Here is a 16,592-nt window from a genome sequence, read left to right as displayed (position 1 = left end):
GCTATAACCTCGACAACGTAAATAAATTTTCGACTCTTCTGCTTGGTGCGTGGAACGGGCTCATCTTGTTCCTGGATAAAGCAGAATGCAGATTCGTTCATTTGTCCATTTATCTGCGAATTGTTTTCGTAACGCAACTTTTATCAAAAAATCTCGCTGTTATTGCTGATACTAGAGTTCTTAATCTGAATATTCTGCTCTTGGAGTGATCGTAGCAAACCGAGCCTGATGAGCGAAGGTGAGTAATGGAATCTAGCTAATTTTCAGTTTTCTGTTTTCAGCTGAAGTTTAATAATGATAGGTGCTTTACTGATTCTGATAATGGGCCTTGGCTGCAATATTATTATCTCTAACCTGATATAATTATATGTTTTTTTAATTATGCCACCAGTCGTTTCGGCAGTAATCTGTGATACCATAGGAAGCAGTTTTCATTAAGACCTCTGCTGGGTGCGACAACAGTGGTTGTGCTGGCTCTTCGTTTACGTTGTAGCTTCGTTTGCTGCTTTCCACCCGAGTGTTAAGTAATCCGTATCTGCCATGTTTTAAAATTTTAAGATTGCACTAACAATTTTAATGCCAGAAAAGGACTTAAAGTTTACAGGAATGGTATGATTAATCATTAATGATATGTGTTTACAGGAGTGAAGGCTATTTCGGCCTTTTGCTGTCAGTCATTAAGTACTGTTGCACAATACTATAATTAATTGTAACCGTAAAGTACTGCGATATTTCAGTAATTTCGTGTTCTTCTTTCACCTTTGTATAATAATGGTTAGATTGCGAAATTGTATGATAAATTGTAATTGAGAAATTGTTGGTTTAGAAAGCTGGCCGCTAGCTTAAAGATTCAATCATTCACGCTAGCGGCTAGCAAATTAATCGTAAGTACTTAGATTGTAGTACAGTAATATAAATTTATGATTATTTTCAGATGTCTGATTCCGAACGCGAGGAACCAGAAAAGAAGCGTCCGCATTCTTCTTCGGACGATGATGCTGCTGATAAAGACGAGCCAATACAGTCTCGCCTGCGAGCCAAAAAAGCCAGAGCGAGTAATATTTACTCCAGTTCTGAAGAAGAAAATTCCGACGAAGAAAGGGTATGCCAGTTCTTTTGAGATTTTTAATAATAAGATTTTACGATTGTTTTTAATTGAAGTAGTTTCTGAGGTTTCTTATTTGTTCAGTTCTTGTTTATAATGTTACAAGTTTCGTTACGGTGTTGAAAATACATTATAGAATGCTCAGTGTTTTGTATTGCTTTTTAGAGAAATAAGTCCAAGTTAAAGAAGAAAAGCCCGACAAAGAAACCCAACGCTGTTTCTGATGATGATGTCGAAGAAGGTTTGAAAATCTGTTTGTGAACAATTTGTAAGTAATGTCTTGAGCCTTCATTCTTGTAACACCTTGTAGGTGAGGTTAGCGATCGCGGCAGCAGTTCGGATGAAATGAAGTACAGCGACGGTTTGGACGATCAGCTGCTCGGCGACGAAGACGATAAGCAGCGATTGGCATCGATGACTGAAAGAGAGCGAGAAGAAGAGATCTTTCGCCGTTTAGAGCATCGCCAAGCCTTACAGCGTCGAGCTGAACTCGAGAAGAAACTCCGCCGCCGAGCCACTGAGGGCGTCAAAGGAAAACCAAATATCAAAGCCGTCGACGAGACGAGTGCGCGCAGTAAAGAGCGTCGTTTGATGGTGGAAGGAAAAAAAGACGTGAAATCCAAAGCTATGGATAAATTTAAACAGGCTCGCGAAGAGAAACGCAAAAAGGACGCTGAACAGGAGAAAAAGAAGGCTGCGTCTAAGCCTTCGAAAGAGAGTGATAGCGAATCCGACGCTGATGATGACGACTTGCCGGATGTCGAGCGGAAGAATGTGGATGCCAGCTCGTCATCGGACAGTGATTCCGATGATTCCTCCGAGAAGTCTGATAAGAAGGATGACGAAAAAAACGCCGATAAGGAGACTATTAACACCTATCAGGATCTGGATAAGATCCGCGTGGAGCGGGACAAACTGGTGGAGTGGATGTATTTGTCCTTCTTCCCAGAAACCATGAAGGGCTGTTTTGTCAAGGTTAATTTTGGTGATGTCGATGCCGATAAAAAACCCATCTATAGGGTAAGAAGTGCATCCGTAGCAGTAAAGCCCTAGCACGGGTCGCTGGTTTTATTCTTGGTAATCGTACAGATTGCCGAGATTGTCGGTGTCGGAGAGAACAAAAAGCCATACGTCGTTTCCGTGGGAGACTCCGCTAAATCGCACCATACCCAGTTGACTCTCCGTGTCAAGTAAGTCTGATATGGACCACGTACTTCAGAAAATGTTAAGGTTATGATGTGGTGGTGTGTTAGTGGTGTAGATGACATAATGCTGCAGGTTACTTTCATGGGTTTGAAGGCTACTTATCTTGTAACATAGTAATTTTGATGGCTTTTTTTAGCTCACTTGATATAATTTGTCCTTTGCGTTTTTTGCTAACCGTGCGTGTATCATCTAAAATTTTAGGGTTGTGGATCGCGAAAAAGATGTACCATTAAATTTCGTATCCAATAGACCAATTGTTGAAACGGAGTTCAACGATTTCTTGAAGCGTTTAAATGACCGCAGTCTGCCGGCTCCCACGAGAGGGCATTTGGAGAAAAAACTCCGAGACTTAGATGCGGCGCGAGCCTATCGCAAAACCGACGAGGATATTACACGCATGGTAGAAATGAAGAAGAAATTTGCCAATCGTCCGCAAAACCTGGCTATGAAGAAAGCCGAACTGGTCAAGCTGAGAAGCGCGGCCCTCTTGTCTCAAGACCATGTCACGGCCTCCCGATACCAGGCTGAACTGGACGAGTTAAACGCCCAGACTCAGCAGTTGGATGCTCCGCGTCTGCAGAACCAGGCGAAAATTGAACAAATTAACCAAAGAAATAAGAATGTCACATTAAAAGCCTTGGGCGATGCAATGAATAGTCAACAGCGGGCTGAAGTGGAACGGTCCACTGACGATCCCTTCACGCGACGTTGGGGCACACCGACCATGGTGCACCGAAAGGGAGCCGCCGGGGCGGCTGCTACAACGGCACCGGGAAGCAATAACAAGGAAGCCGAAGCGGCCAACGGAGGTGGTGCAGCGTCCAGCATTACATCGCCGGAAGCGCCAAATGGAACTGCAACATCGGGCAAAGTGGATCCTTTCAACATGCACAATTTCGATATTGGTAAGTGAAAAAACGGGTTAGAATTTCTCATAATTGTTCCGTTTTGTAACTTGAATCGTTCCTGTTTGTTGTTGTGAAATTGTATTATTTGCTGACAATTAAACAAGAGTCTTTTTCCGTAATCTCTGGAATTGCGTAACAATATATGGCCATGCATCCAGAATTTTCGTTTCATGTTTGCGTTGATAGTGTGTATACAATTTAGGTTGGTTATTTATTTAGTAATTGGGAAGGGTGCAGCATGGTAGTGTGCAGCATAGGGGTTGCCGCCTATTCTGATTTATAAATTGTTGTTAAATTAGATTTATTAGCGTGGTTGTCTAATTTATTTTGTACAAGTTCGTTTGTCTTTGGTTATCTGTTACTTCTTTATACACTTTAAATTCGATTTTCTAAGTCCTCATTATTGGACACAATTTTTTCCCGCAAAAGTCTAGCATTTTCTCCTGTGTTGCTTCGATTTCAAGTCTGTTTTAGCATGTTGTTATTTATTATTTGTTTGCAGGTATCGACATCGATTTGGGAGAATTTCCCGTTGCATCTTTGCCATATCGCCGGAACAAATAGTACCAGGGATTTAAATCCCATTAACTATAACAGCCGTTAGTTATAGTTTAAACGTTTTATGGCTTTAAGGAAAAATAATATAACGGTATCCTTTGTTATGCTATGGCATCGTGCGCATTTCGCACTTGAAGGTTATAAGATTACTACTGTCCTTATGTTTGCGGATGTTAGCATTTTGCTTGACCTACGTTATGTTGATCTGCATAGAACCATTTTTGGGAGTGCTGGCTGGGAAGCGTTGTTGAAATGCGTTTTCTTTTGAAATGCCGACGCTCTCTTTCTTTGGTTTCGTATGAAGTGATAAAAAAATTCCCATTTGAAAACTTGTGTTTACGATTAAAACACGTGCTTGTGTTGATTTACAAATACGTCCCATATGAGCGGCCTTTTGGACGTCCAGTGGAGTCGAGTAGTGCTTGTCGGTCGCTGTAATTGGGAGCGATTTTGGATGCCTGGCGGCTCATGCCCTTGACGGGGCCCAGCTGGGCGACGCCCATGAGGGCCACACGGTTCGTGTGGCCGTGCCGTGTCAGCATGCGGTGTTGGGCTTGAATTTCCGCTTGAAGTTGATTGTATTTATGCAGTTTGATGGCGGTTTTGACCAAAGCGTAGATGGCGTCCAGTACACCGACGATGAAGAGGATCACCGCAAACACGGTTGTGGTGTACTCGAAGCCTTTTATCTGGTTGATGTAGCCGCCGATACAGGATCCCATTGCAACGCTACAATGATCTGTTTAGTTTGGGAAATACAACGATCCGCTGGAGACTGTTTACACTTACCCGAGGCACAATATGATGATCATAATAGTTGAGATTGTGGAGTATGCGGCAAGTTTGTTCATTTTCTTCAGTCTGCAAAAAACAAGGCGATTTGATCCGTAAAAAATCTGTATGCAGGCTAAAAATATTGGTCTACACTCTACATCACTTCGGTAATAATTCATGAAAATCATAGCATGTGCAAACGATGTTTACTCAAACAGTGAGAATGGCTTCTGACTATTCAGTTTATTTTAGCGGCAAAAGCCGGCGGAGAGTGACTGATTACAAATTAACTTTCAAATTTTAAACAATTATAGGAATGTTTAAAATAATTAGTAGATCGACTTAGTAAGATTATTCTTAAAAAGCTTGACATAACTGAAAATATTTGCGGCATCATTCTTACTCTGCGGTTTCCAAGAGAGTGTTGAGGCTGGCTGTGACGACCATACTTATACAGCCGCCGATCACAAGGAAACAAATCACATTCAGCCACAATAAACTACAGCAAAAACAGTTCATTATTTCGCAGGTGCGCGTGAAGGGTGGTGGGTGTTAACGCACTTATTGGGCAGTTTGAAAACTTCACATGGTCCCAAAAAGAGAAAGGTCAACCCCATAACCAATACACCAAAGATGTTAACGCAGTCCAGACCGCACACGTAGTCGTGCGTGATCAGCCACTGCCAAAACGCCATTCCGAAGGCGAATCCCAGCGGAATAACGGCTAAAAGTATGCCCTCCACCGTGAAATTTAAATCATACACCTGTAAACAAAATATTTTATTTACAATTATAAGTTATAACAAGTGCAGTACTTCAGCAGGCCTAGGCTGGCACTCAGCGTGTTTTATGGTGCAGCGCAGCTGAACTTGTATTGCTTACTGCGCTGATATGCGGTTCCAGTGTGGAAAGCAGTGCGCCGAGGGAAAAGATTCCAAAAAAATACATGAGAATGGCAGAGTGCACAGACACCTGTTGAAGGAATCGGCGCTTTTTCTTTCGCGATTCTTGTATAACGGGATCTGGAAAAAAGATCCGAGTGAAATATTTTCCTCGTGTAGGAACGGACATGGGTGAATATAACGAAATTCTTGATAATGTGCAATAGTGGGAGATTGGGAATGCGTACTTATGTATGGACGTGTATCCATGACGCATAAAATAACCAGTCCCACCAAAAAGAAGAGCACACCCAAGAGCAGAAAGGTTGATGCAACATCTGCTATCTAAAAATATAATTCCAATATCATTTGCAACTGACGACGTCATAAAGTAGTTATTAATTCATATTGTAAAAACAACAATTTCAATATATGGGTATAAAAAATAGAAGCTTTCGAACTATTTTTCTGACTGCATGACTACAGTAAATCGGTTCGTAACTTCGCATGCATATTTTCGTGAGTACGGCTTACCGAATACAGAAAACCACCAATTGCTGCACCAATCGTGACGCCGATTCCAATGCACGTTTGAACACTTCCCTGAATACAAACCATACAACATATATATATTCCCTCTATTATATATCTGTTATACATATAACATACATTCCCTCTATTATACAAAAATGCGTTGAAGCATTCAAATGTTAGAAAAATGCTTGTATCACTTACATATGCTCCAGATTCATGTCGGGGGAATTCCAAGAGCGTCTTCGTTATGATGGCCAACTCCAGCGCTGTAAAAGCCAACTGATTAAAAGATTTATATTTGTTCTTTTGTGCAGAGACGATCCGTTACCGGCAAATCCGGCGCCTTCGATCAACTTAAAGATATACGCCATAACTATAAAGCGGCTCCAACTTTCTTCAAAATGTAAACATCTAGAAACAAATATTTTTTTCCACTGCGCGCACCTCATGGACAAAAGTTTTGATTATAATATACACATTTAAGATATGCCAGGATCTGGTAGAATATTTTGCACCACCACGCACCCAAACAGCAAAAACGAAAGCCCGTTCAGAAACATTCCAATGATCAAAACGCTTTTGGTTCCCGTTCTGTTAACCTGAAAAGTCAACGAGGAGAAAATACATACGATGTCGGTATTAAAACTGTATAATTTATACGGAACACAACATACATTGTAGTATATATGCATAAATTTCCGCCTCATAAGCGCAGTGACGCACCATTGCGCCTACCGTTACAGTTTTATTAAAACAATAATACTAATTTTCGACACATACACAGCGTCTCCAAACGGGCCAAAAAGCTATTACTCCCAGTGCCCAGGTGGCGAACAGGGTTCCCGTTGCAGATGATAGCAAGGTATTTGCTTCCACCTAATTATGTCATGGTTAACAGCACTGCGGCAATATGTAATAGGCATATCGAATTAATAAAATCCGGCTTTAAATCAAAATCAGACAACAAATACAAATACAAGTTATGCATTGCGGCAATATATAACAGGCATATCGAATTAATAAAATGCGACTTTAAATCAGAATCAAACAACAAATACAAATACAAATTATGCGTTGCGGCAACATATAATAGGCATATCACATTAATAAAATCCGACTGTAAATCAAAATCAACCGCGAATGTTTACCCTTAAAGCACATACAATCGTTAAAATATTGCCAAAACTACATGTAATTAACTTTTAACCCAGTTAAAAGCTTCCAGGGAAAAAACTTAAAAATCGAAAATAGGAAACAATATTCATTATAAGTAATAAGCCGGATCTTGATGAATGTTTTATTTTTTAACGTCAATTAATTAACATAGGGCTGCAACATAGAACGTCGCTCACAATAGCCGGTAAGGCCAGCGGTTGTATCCCGAAGGTTATATAATAAGTTAACTTGGCTGCCCACAAACAGTAGATGGTCTTGCGCTGTTGCCCGGTCAATCGGCTGAGATTGAGCGACTCAATCTCCCAGTCATCCTCCGGATGCCGGTAGAGGTGGGGCTTCACTTCCGACAGATAGCGACCGCGCAAGCCCGATGAGCCGTGAAAACTGAAGGAGCGCTGCAAATTCATCGAATCATTCATCTCCACCTGCACGGGTTCCGCCACCAGAGACCGACTGGTGGAGTGCTCGGAGGCCAGTCGCCACGAGCTGTTGGAACTGGACAGGCTGTCGTCGGAATTGCGCCGGATGCGGATTAGCGGAGTGGTGGATCGCGGAGCTGCGGTGCTGCTGTGATGGCCTCCCATATTTGCGATGGATTGTTATGGTTATGTACATATATACGTAAATGCCAAGTGACTTAACGAAGAACTTTAATAATTAGCTGATACACAACATACTTTATAAACCGGAGTAAACTGCATGTACGCTTATATGATGTTTGATCGGCATAATTTTAAGGAAGTCCCCCCGTGCATGATGCGATGATTATCTACATTTTCCCAATATTTTTATAAAATATACAACCATTGCGAGGCTTCAGTGGCAGCCGTGCACTGTACGGAAATACGATGGCCCAAGCAAACAATGCGTTTGCTTTGCCCGTGGGTCATTCTCCGGGCTATGCATGAATCACAGATTTGCTTCAATAAAAGCTTCGCTTGCAGTCTGCAGTTAAAAAACGGCTGTATATTTGTTAATTTGAGCCATACAGTTCGGATATAAATTATACAGGCACTCTGTAAGGTATCGTACAGCGGTTTTTAGAACTGTCCTGAACCGGCAAGACCTCATCATATAAAAATTTGGAGCAGTTTTATAAACAGTAGCTTTTGAGTAAAGTGTGTGATGCATTCATATACTTTATCGATGCGTTTTTCACCATTTTTCAGGGGCGTTTTGATACATATCTGCAATTTGGTTAGTTTCGCATGAAATTTAGTAAACAAAAGGCACAGACGCCTATAATTAGACTAAATATGGTAAAACGAGTAAATCCAATACGCAAAACAATTATTGTGCAGTGGAGCAAGCTAGCTAGTGAATGTACTGTAGAATACTTGTCGATCCATCCAAAAAAGGGAAGGTGCAGACATCGGGACATGCGTACATATTTGCAGCACGATTTATATGTTAAAAGATCATTCTTTTTATAGGTAGCCTACTATGTAGTAGACGCATTAAATTTATGGATCATTATCGAAGATAAGGGCGACAAATTAGGAGCAGTGATCATCTTATCATCATTAATATTGCAAAGACTATGTATAAATTGTGTACTGGCATGCAGTATAATAGTGTCGTAATTTTGCACTACTGATGTCATCTCGCCGGAGGTTTGCACTTATTCCTGTTTCGATTATGGTATATTGATTGCATTATACACTCCGGTATAACCGTATAACCCATTGATCTATGGGATAAATTTATGCATAATAATATTCCCCAAATGATAATACCACAGCATGCGTAGCATGCATTGCAATAGTCTCGGCGCCATGTAAACTAGTGTTTCAACAAACAAGTTACTATTGTGAGCGTGGAATATAAACGGAGTGATTACTAATTTCTGGATCTGCAACATTTTTCCTTAGACAAATTTTTGCAAGTAATAATGTGTGAAAATCACTAAAAACAGTCTTTTAGAATGTGCAGTTAGCCATAACCATTTGCTGCCAGCAGAATGACACTAAAATTAAAACAGCAGTACACATCGGAAACGCCACGATCAAACGGTGAAAATGACATGCAGCCTCTTCAAACTTTAACCAGGTAACTTTACGCTTATAATTTGGGACAGTAAATTGCTTTACCAGTATCCAGTTTTATCTCATAAAATTATTCCATAATTGCTACGCAGCTAACGATCTGCTAATTTTTTCATGTGTTTACTTGGCGGCAGGCTTTTGGTGTGACCTGAATTTATGCAGGCCGCAAAATTTTAAAAATACTACTGTTTACCTTTCCGTAATAATAGTAAAAGCTATTAGATGTTTCACCCCATTCTACTTATTACATAACTATGATAATGTGCGATATAGGAGCACAGCGTGATAAATGGCGCGTAAAATAAATTTGTTCATTTTAAATGTTACATGTGCTCGTATCATGCAGCACCTTTTTGCAGGGCTTCGTCCACGCAAGAAAGTGCCGAAACCAGATCTAGAATGAAACATACTATGGAATTATTGGATTTAAACGACAATGTACTGTATCAGATTTGCCGTCCTTTTATTTTGGTTATGCGAATCGGTGGGATATTCTTCCTGCCAACAAAGTTAGAGCGCGTCAAGGATTGCCACTCTAACAACTACATACCTGACGAACCCGACGACTTCGGGGCTGGCCGTCGCACTAACCGAAACAGATCGGAGTTACTATGCCAGATCTACTGCTGTACAGCATTGTGCATTGTTGTGACCTATGGGTGTAAATTCGCGTATAATTTCTATGCCGTTATCACTCCGATGGGAGACAACGTAATGACAACAACCAACTTAGCGACGCTGGTTTTGATGCTTAGCTTTTCTAACTGGCATATCAACATGATCTTCTCCCATTTTATTATGTTGCGCGCATGCTGGAGGAGCTCACTGATCTATGAATTTTTCGTACTGTGGGAAAGGGCACGATATATTTGTCCTGAGGAGAACTGCAACCGATTTTGCACACGCTTCCGCAGCATCAGGAACGTTGTTGTTATGTCCGCGCTTTTCTGTGTATTTGCAAATATGCTCAGCGTTTTTCTTCCTTTATTGATCGCCAGTAAGGATTACGAAGCTGTACGCCAGGTTATCTACGCTGGTTTCGGAACGGATAATATTCCTATTTGTATTTTCCAGCTGATTGGACATTTCTTTGCTAGCTTTATCTACATTTTGCCGGTCTTCTTTTATGTTTTATTATGTCAAGCTGTTGCTCAGGATTTTCAGCATCTGAATCGTGACCTTTCTGATCGCATTGGCGAAGATGGTTCATTCAGTGGCAATTTGGAGTGGTACCGTTTACGACACATACAGCTGTGTCGCCTTGTAGAGCATGGTGACAACGTGTTCTCACTTTTTACTCTGGTATCCATTGCGTCCAGTGTGGCCCAAATGTTCATGCTAGTGTTCGTGACCTTTGAATACGGTAGAAAGGGATTGTTTAGTGTAGTTTCAGGATTGACCGAATTCTTTTGGTTTCTTCTTTATTTGCTGCAGCCGGCGTTGTTGTTTGGTATGGGAATGAAGCTGAACGAAGCGGTAAGCGTATAGTACTTTGTAATATACAGGTTACTTTTAGCTACGGTCAGGTTATGTCTTACTCCTGCAGAAAGGTCGAAGAGAATCATAATTTTAAGGAAATCGAAAACTAAAGCAGAACATTATAGACATTGGTAATGGTGTATCAATTTTTTTCAACCATATATATATAGATGCTAAGAGCGCTAATACGTGTCTTCTTACAGGCGCATTCTCCTCTTTGGGCACTTTACCAGCTTAATCATGAAAAGCTAGCAACATCGGAAGTTCTTCAGTTGCACACCTTCCTCAACAATCTTTCCTGCAATCAAATTGGTTTTACTGCGTGGAAAATGTTTGTAGTGGAAGCACCAGCGTTACTGAGCGTATGTCGAGTTGTTAACACTGAAAACTGTCGTTTCGTTAACTGTATGTATTTCAAAAAGAATAAAGCTAATCGAAGGTTGCTTTATGTTTTTTCCCAAATATTGTGTATTACAGATTCTTGGGATTTACTGTACGTACCAAATTCTACTTTTTCAACTCCAGTTGGATCTAGACGACAAAAGTGACAACAGCACAAAGGGTCACTGAAACTGAACTGGCGGAACCGCTCAAAGATTAGCATGACTGATTGATTGCGCTCCAGAAAAGCCAATTATCAAAAGTAGAATCGGGTAGCGGGAAAGCGGAAAACAAGTATCTTTAAATATCCACCTGTCCAGTATTTTCAAACAATTATTTGTAAAGTTTTTTATCACCCTCTGTGCAATCTATGCGCGCTGTCATTAGTTTTATAGCTAGAGTATATATATATCATTGACTATGCATGGCATGATCTCCCTGTGCAAGTGAGTAAACAACACTAAAAAGACTCTGAGTGCTGCAGTTACAACATGTACATCGAGCTTAAGACGAGAGGTACCCAACATATGGTTAAATTGGTACACCCCCGTGCTACATATTGTTGGAAAGAGCGTTTTGTGATCTACAACCTGACATTGGCAATGTTCATTAAAATTTTAAACTGAAACAGCTATTTTGACGTTAAACAGCAGTACAACAGAAAGTTGCCAAAAGCGCTCCGTTACAGGCAGCAGCTTACTGCTGCCAGCAGTGGCAGATCGAGCCTGCCGGTCAGTCTAGCGGGCAGTGATCGGGTCTGCTAGCGCGTCTTCCAAGTTATCTCTCTCTCCTCGCTCACAAAGAATAAGTAGGTCTTCAAACTGGCAACGGTAGTGATGAAACTGACAAACAAATACTTATTCTTAATATTCTGCACCGCAGGATTTGACCAATGTTGAACCTTGACTGTATGGGCATTTTAAAGCTGAAGTCGAAATTTTTAAAAGAAAGCAATATTCTTATGGGTATGCTTATATTTAACGAAATGGCTGAGCGCCCCGACAAACCGGGCGCATAGAGTTTAGCTGTGCGCCCCGAATGCTCGGGCGCACAGAATCAGGCTCTGCGCCCCGAATTTCCGGGCGCAGAAATATCGGCGATTTGCCGTTTGTCCGAAGCTTTTTTATGTTTTAACTGGCTACTTTTGTTTATTTAACCACTCAATGTTCCTATTGTATTGTCAAAAGCAGAACAGCTTACATATACTGTATCCTCAACCTGTAAATTTGTTTGCTTTATTGCGGACTACTGCAACAACAGCGAAGACGCGTACCTAATAATCAAGCTTTACTTGAGCACGGGATGAAGACACTAGCACCGGAACCGGCGCAAAGACTGCAGGAGAGCAAAAGTTTAAAAATCCTTAGTAGCTTGTTTATCCCATTTTTTATCGCATGATTCATTGAAAAGGTTGCTTAGAACATCACGGAATCAGTCTGGGAGATCCTGGTTTTAAGCAACTTTACCGCATGCTAATACAGTAACACTGGTTTGTCACGTTCTGTTAGTAACATGCCACAGGTCATCTAGGACGGCACGGAACTCCACTCAATGCACAAAACTAATTCCGGTTAACGCAGCGGCGGTAGTTGCACGGCTGGACGACTTGGTTGAACAGTGTCCAGCCGAGAAAAACCATTAGGGTGTGTCTTTTGGATGTACATCCCGATACTGGAGAAGTAATGCAACTCTGATTGACGATGTCGCACAGCGACTGCACTATCGTGTTTAGTACGTACACTTTTTTAGTTCCTGTTGTGTCCACTGCAATAAATCAAATAAATAAATAAAAAATCCAAATAAGATCGCCGATATTTCTGCGCCCGGAAATTCAGGGCGCAAAGCCAAATTCTGTGCGCCCTGAATTTCCGGGCAGAATTTGGCTTTGCGCTGCATCTTTAGCTAGTAATTGTAAGAATTTTCGGCTAGCCATTCAGTCAAGCTCTTCAGTATTTATAAAATAAATACATATTTATTAGATTTTGAGGTTAGTGAATGCCCAAGCTACCGCCAGTATTACAGAGCAACGTAGGTTAATGAATACCCAAGCTACCACCAGTATCACAGAGCCGCTGTTTGAGTGACTTAGTGATTACGGTAAACGGGCTGCGGGCTGGCTTTCAGATATTTAGAAATTACATATAAATTAGACAATTTAGACCGTGAGATACTGAGGTACTCAGATTTCTAGATATTTTTAAAATTCGAAACTTTGGAGGCTCAAAAAATTAGAGGTAACGGCCCCGCTGCGCGGGGCCGAGTCGAAATATTTAGAAATATTAGAAATTCTTGAAATATAAAAGCTTTGGAGCCGGCTTTCGAAAAATTTACAGTTATTTTGAGGTATTCAAACAGATTTAAAAACATCTTAAAGGTTTCCAGAATTAACAAAAAATTATAAGTTTGATGGGATTAACAGTTTTAAATAACTATAGTTTAGGTTGCTAAGTTGCGAAACTTGTATTTGGTCATTCGAGACGTTTCTAGAATTTACTGGAAATTTCTATGAACTTTAAACTGCACGAGTTTTGTTTACAAAACTTTTGAAGAAGAATAGGTTATGCGTGCCTTTTCCCCTAATTTGTAATAGGGGTTTTTTGCCGCATAACAGCATACGGAAATCAATAAAGGTTGATATATACTAAGCACTGAAAGTTTGAAAGGGGTTTTGAAAACGTTCCGGAAACCAAAATTTTTTTCCAAGCTGCAGGTAGGAAGCTTTAGAAGATGCTGGATTTTATAAAATAATCAAAAGCTTCACAAATGGATTCTCGAATTAGGAGATAATTTCCAAAACTAACAACCTTTAAGTACTAACAACCTTTAAGTACTACAGCTTATAAAAATCTTTTTAGACCTTCTCCAAAACTTAATATTTTTTTTAAGATAAAGGTAGGAACGTTTGCGCGATGCTCTATTTTACAAAATTATCAACTTATTGAAAAAATCAATTTTGATTTAGGAGATAATTTCCAAAAAATAAGGACGTAAGGATATATGAATCTATTGATATCTGTAATTCAAGTGGTTTATTCACATTTTATTAACAAAATACGCGATTTAAATAGTTCAAAACATCCATTTTTATGCCTTAATACCAAGCAGGACTTAACAACGTAATAAGTACAGAGGGTCATTCAGCCAAGTGTGGACACTTCGAAAAAAAATTCCTTAAAAATTTCATTTTAAGAGAAATGATACCATAAGCATCTCAATACAACGACTAACTAATATGAATGCTTCCTGCAAATTTCGGTGAAAATCCAGCGTAAAATACTCGCGATATTGTCTGTTAACCAAAAGACTCCGACTTCTATCCCTTGACCAGTCAAAATTTGGCTTTCGATCACCTGGTTTTAAAAGGATCGTCTGTTTTCCAAATCTGCATGGTTTTAATTGTGAAAAACGACGATCCGAATATTTTTTATAGCAAAAACGATTTCATATTCTTGCGCGTTCTTGCGGTAGGACGGTTGGAAAAAACGCGAAAACAGGAAGAGACCCGCAGGAGCCAAGCCCATTGCGCGAACTCTTATGCACGAAACTATAGCTATCCTTTCCATCACTCCATAAACTAAACTTGTAAAACAAGTCTTTCTCTACCGTTTACAATGTTTATTGGTCGAGAAAGACGTCTCACGGATCAGGCCTGGCAGGGAAGAAGAAGTCATCCAGAACCCGAGACGTGCTCCCGGGAGCACTGCTGAGTAAACAAGGACGCAGCTTCCCAATCGAGAAATACTAGTAGTTTCTTCAGAAAAAGGATTGTTCGAAACCCCCGATAGGTTTTCAACGAGTTATGGCGAAAATCCAAATTTTAGATAAATTTTAACTAAAGGGAATCCATTTCCTATAGCTGAACTGGTCAACTGTTGCCAACATGGGGGGGACAAACTTAATTTTTTCCTGAGCTACAGGATTTGGAAATGGTGACTCGGTTGAATTTAAAGTATGGTTGGATGTTGTGGCTACCTGATAAATTTTTTAAAAAAGTAAAATGAGCCTGCGACGGCTAAGGAGAAATTTTCCAAAAAGTGTCCACACTTGGCTGAATAACCCTCTGTACTATCAATTAACAACGTAGAAAGATTCGCGATCTGCTAGCTTGAACAGAAAAGACTACGCGGATGTGATATCTTTTTGTTATTTAATTTTAAAATGTTTCGAATGAAATATGCTCATCAGCGATTTTAAGCCGATGACAACAAAGTCTGCACTCTGCAGTTTGCTTCGGGTGTATTCGCTATCGTAGTTCGGAAAAGACACTGAAAAGAGAAGAAAAGGTTCGAGCAGGATACACAGTACTAGTATTTGCTTTTCGCCACATGGCCCGGTTGGTATGCAATCGGTCACTGTGGTCAAGCAGTCTTCGTGGTCTGACCGGCTACTGGCTACCAGCAGGCTGGCAGCAGAATGCTCTGTGCGTGGCTTTAGTGGTCACTTGCCTGTTGTACTAAACTTTGACGCGAAAGTTATCAAGTCCATGAAGATATTCCTGTTACAGTGTACAATGTCGGCATCAAAGTGAACAGGTAGACAATTACTCGCGCTATCCGTTGCACTAATTTTCATCTCGATGTGACGCCGGGTTCGCCCGGAATTTCGGTTTAAAGTTTTGTTTTTGATAGTTCTACGGCGTTTTTTTCGAATTTTTGAAAACCCTTCCAGCAACGGATAGTCGACATCAAGATCTATCATAAGGCGACATACCGTCCTAACCGGATGAATAGTGAATATTTTTACCAGGGTCGAAGTTAAAAATTAATTTCCTCATTATTTAGTTAATGACCCTACACAACTTCATAAAAAAATTATCAGATGATAGCACAACATCTTGGTGGCATACGGTAATAGTTAAATTAACCGTACATTTACCACCGCGTGCACACAAAAAATTAGCGCAAGGGGACCATATGTTGGGTACCCCTCGTCTTAACAGTTGGCATTCATAAGCGAGTGACCATATCTAACTTTCTAGCCTCCTCGAAAATCTGGAAGCTTTAATACAGTACTATTTGGTTTTTGTTGGGTTTTTGATGATTTAAATTAGTTTCTAATTTTCGAATAATGAGTCAAATATACCAAGATGCCCGATGCCCCATGTTAACACAGACGAAGTATATGGGCCAGTGCACGGTGGCTCTCGTGTGGAATAGCTCATGTAGAAACACTTGAAAATGCATAATTATTGTTTGTACTTCTTGAAATACTCTGTATTAGTATAAGTTGAGAAAACAGTCGTTAGCGCGATTATATTGATTCGGGTTAAACCGACACATCCTGTGTGTTTGCCAACAGGGAGCCGGTTCAGCAGTTTATCCAGACTCCCTTGGACGGATAGACACAGGAAACAGATGATCAGCATGGGTTCGCGTGTTGGCTTAAGCGCCAACTGGTCACCGTAAGATAATATCCCGGCACCAGCATCTGCACAACAACACTCCATTTTTCACGCCGATTATAATTGAATTTTCTCGTCGGCAGTATCACGCCGTTGATACATGATGACAACTTTAAATAATCATGCTCCCATTGCTAATATGTC

General features: G+C 40.5%; 3 protein-coding genes across 3 annotated transcripts; 2 read left to right on the top strand and 1 right to left on the bottom strand.

Annotated features, from left to right (window-relative positions):
• Positions 1–29: 29 nt before the first annotated feature.
• Positions 30–4,120, top strand: LOC129587696 (RNA polymerase-associated protein RTF1 homolog). Its single transcript, XM_055481562.1, has 7 exons — positions 30–238; positions 935–1,102; positions 1,271–1,346; positions 1,416–2,125; positions 2,195–2,295; positions 2,513–3,216; positions 3,722–4,120. The coding sequence occupies exons 2-7, from the start codon at positions 935–937 to the stop codon at positions 3,781–3,783; spliced, it is 1,821 nt and encodes a 606-aa protein (XP_055337537.1). The 5' UTR covers positions 30–238; the 3' UTR covers positions 3,784–4,120.
• Positions 3,699–7,941, bottom strand: LOC129587697 (MFS-type transporter SLC18B1-like). Its single transcript, XM_055481563.1, has 12 exons — positions 7,319–7,941; positions 6,747–6,842; positions 6,492–6,565; positions 6,295–6,377; positions 6,168–6,232; positions 5,967–6,035; positions 5,681–5,777; positions 5,434–5,573; positions 5,113–5,315; positions 4,955–5,050; positions 4,567–4,638; positions 3,699–4,506 (listed from the first exon to the last, which is right to left on the bottom strand). The coding sequence occupies exons 1-12, from the start codon at positions 7,724–7,726 to the stop codon at positions 4,143–4,145; spliced, it is 1,767 nt and encodes a 588-aa protein (XP_055337538.1). The 5' UTR covers positions 7,727–7,941; the 3' UTR covers positions 3,699–4,142.
• Positions 7,942–9,085: 1,144 nt separating this feature from the next.
• LOC129587852 (uncharacterized) lies at positions 9,086–11,414 on the top strand. The gene is made up of 4 exons (XM_055481794.1): positions 9,086–9,191; positions 9,547–10,663; positions 10,870–11,028; positions 11,144–11,414. The coding sequence occupies exons 1-4, from the start codon at positions 9,103–9,105 to the stop codon at positions 11,234–11,236; spliced, it is 1,458 nt and encodes a 485-aa protein (XP_055337769.1). The 5' UTR covers positions 9,086–9,102; the 3' UTR covers positions 11,237–11,414.
• The last annotated feature ends 5,178 nt before the right edge of the window (positions 11,415–16,592 follow it).

The sequence above is a fragment of the Paramacrobiotus metropolitanus genome, unplaced genomic scaffold (assembly GCF_019649055.1).
Source record: "Paramacrobiotus metropolitanus isolate TYO unplaced genomic scaffold, Prichtersi_v1.0 Parri_scaffold0000026, whole genome shotgun sequence".
NCBI classification, from domain to species: Eukaryota; Metazoa; Tardigrada; class Eutardigrada; order Parachela; family Macrobiotidae; genus Paramacrobiotus; species Paramacrobiotus metropolitanus.
The sequence above is the reverse complement of the archived record's forward strand: the minus strand, read 5'-3'. Positions and strand labels throughout refer to the sequence as shown.

What these genes read in the sequence shown, in the direction of transcription:
- LOC129587696 (XM_055481562.1), top strand. Translation starts at nt 935, where the DNA reads ATGTCTGATTCCGAACGCGAGGAACCAGAAAAGAAGCGTCCGCATTCT. An exon ending in TGATGATGATGTCGAAGAAG is followed by an intron (nt 1,347 to 1,415) that starts GTTTGAAAATCT and finishes AACACCTTGTAG; the next exon opens with GTGAGGTTAGCGATCGCGGC. An exon ending in CATGCACAATTTCGATATTG is followed by an intron (nt 3,217 to 3,721) that starts GTAAGTGAAAAA and finishes ATTTGTTTGCAG; the next exon opens with GTATCGACATCGATTTGGGA.
- LOC129587697 (XM_055481563.1), bottom strand. Translation starts at nt 7,726, where the DNA reads ATGGGAGGCCATCACAGCAGCACCGCAGCTCCGCGATCCACCACTCCG. An exon ending in CTTTCGTTTTTGCTGTTTGG is followed by an intron (nt 6,378 to 6,491) that starts GTGCGTGGTGGT and finishes ATTTGTTTCTAG; the next exon opens with ATGTTTACATTTTGAAGAAA. An exon ending in ATCATCATATTGTGCCTCGG is followed by an intron (nt 4,507 to 4,566) that starts GTAAGTGTAAAC and finishes AGATCATTGTAG; the next exon opens with CGTTGCAATGGGATCCTGTA.
- LOC129587852 (XM_055481794.1), top strand. Translation starts at nt 9,103, where the DNA reads ATGACACTAAAATTAAAACAGCAGTACACATCGGAAACGCCACGATCA. An exon ending in GAATGAAGCTGAACGAAGCG is followed by an intron (nt 10,664 to 10,869) that starts GTAAGCGTATAG and finishes GTCTTCTTACAG; the next exon opens with GCGCATTCTCCTCTTTGGGC. An exon ending in AAGCACCAGCGTTACTGAGC is followed by an intron (nt 11,029 to 11,143) that starts GTATGTCGAGTT and finishes TGTGTATTACAG; the next exon opens with ATTCTTGGGATTTACTGTAC.